Source organism: Apaloderma vittatum, unplaced genomic scaffold (assembly GCF_000703405.1).
Source record: "Apaloderma vittatum isolate BGI_N311 unplaced genomic scaffold, ASM70340v1 scaffold39932, whole genome shotgun sequence".
NCBI classification, from domain to species: domain Eukaryota; kingdom Metazoa; phylum Chordata; class Aves; order Trogoniformes; family Trogonidae; genus Apaloderma; species Apaloderma vittatum.
Window position 1 is genome coordinate 26,005 of NW_009706037.1, and position 887 is coordinate 26,891.

At 58.7% G+C, this 887-nt stretch overlaps 1 protein-coding gene across 1 annotated transcript in view; it reads right to left on the reverse strand.

Moving 5' to 3' along the window:
- The window catches only part of LOC104271066 (junctophilin-2-like), a gene marked incomplete at both ends in the record, with an annotated part of 26,864 nt that extends 25,983 nt beyond the window's left edge, over positions 1-881 (reverse strand). Inside the window, 2 exon segments of the mRNA XM_009865631.1 lie at positions 561-692; positions 695-881. Of these exon segments, the coding sequence (XP_009863933.1) occupies positions 561-692; positions 695-881 (319 nt within the window).
- Positions 882-887: the final 6 nt, after the last annotated feature.

The following is an 887-nucleotide window of genomic DNA, read 5'->3' on the forward strand; positions in this document are numbered from 1 at the left end:
AAGCAGATGCCCAGGCAGCTGGTCAGGGCCACGCAAGCAGCGGTTAATGCATAGGCAAAGTGTTCTATGGTGCCGTGGATGGCTCATAGCCAATATGAAAACATTCACAACTCGCTGCCCAGTGAGGGAGTGAAGGGCTCGCCGCAGTCACGCACCGGCAAGGAGCTTCTGGTTTGGTGATGAACTGCAGTAACAACCAGGAGTCACAGACTACACAAATCAGGTTGGTTGGTGTGAACTACTGAACTACATTTGAGAGCATCTCCCCAAGGGAGGAGCGGCAGGAGCAGCACTCCGGCTGCTCTTCCCTCGCGTCTGCTGCGCTCAACTGTGAAAATCAGGGTGCACACACACATCTCCAAGACAGCTGCCTCCCCAAGCCCTGCTTCTTGAGTCAAGCACCCCAATGTCTCATTGTAGATCACCATGCCTGTCTGGATCTCCCTAGTGGGGACAGGGTCGGGTTACCCCCCCATCAAGGACAACAGGCAGCCTCTGCCACTGTGGTCTGGGCATCATGTTGCTCTTCTCCCTCCCAGCCCCTCCGGAGCCACCCTTACCTCCGTCAGCGTAGGTCTCGGTGCCGTAGCCATCCTGCAGACCGTTATTCCAGGTACCTTCATACTTGGCTCCACTGCTCATGCTCTGCCTCGCGCCGTACCGTCCCTTAAAGCCATGGGTCCACTCGCCTACCACCGTCCTTTGGTCTCGATTCCGAGGCCGTGCCTCTTGCCTTGGGACCAGTAGCCTTCGTAGGTGTTGCCGCTGGGCCACGTGTATATGCCCACCACTTCGAAGCCGTAGTTCCAGGAGCCCGAGTACTCGCCCTGGCCCTTGGGGCCGGTGCAGATGCCGTGCCCGTGGGCTTTGCCCCCTTCCCAGCCGCC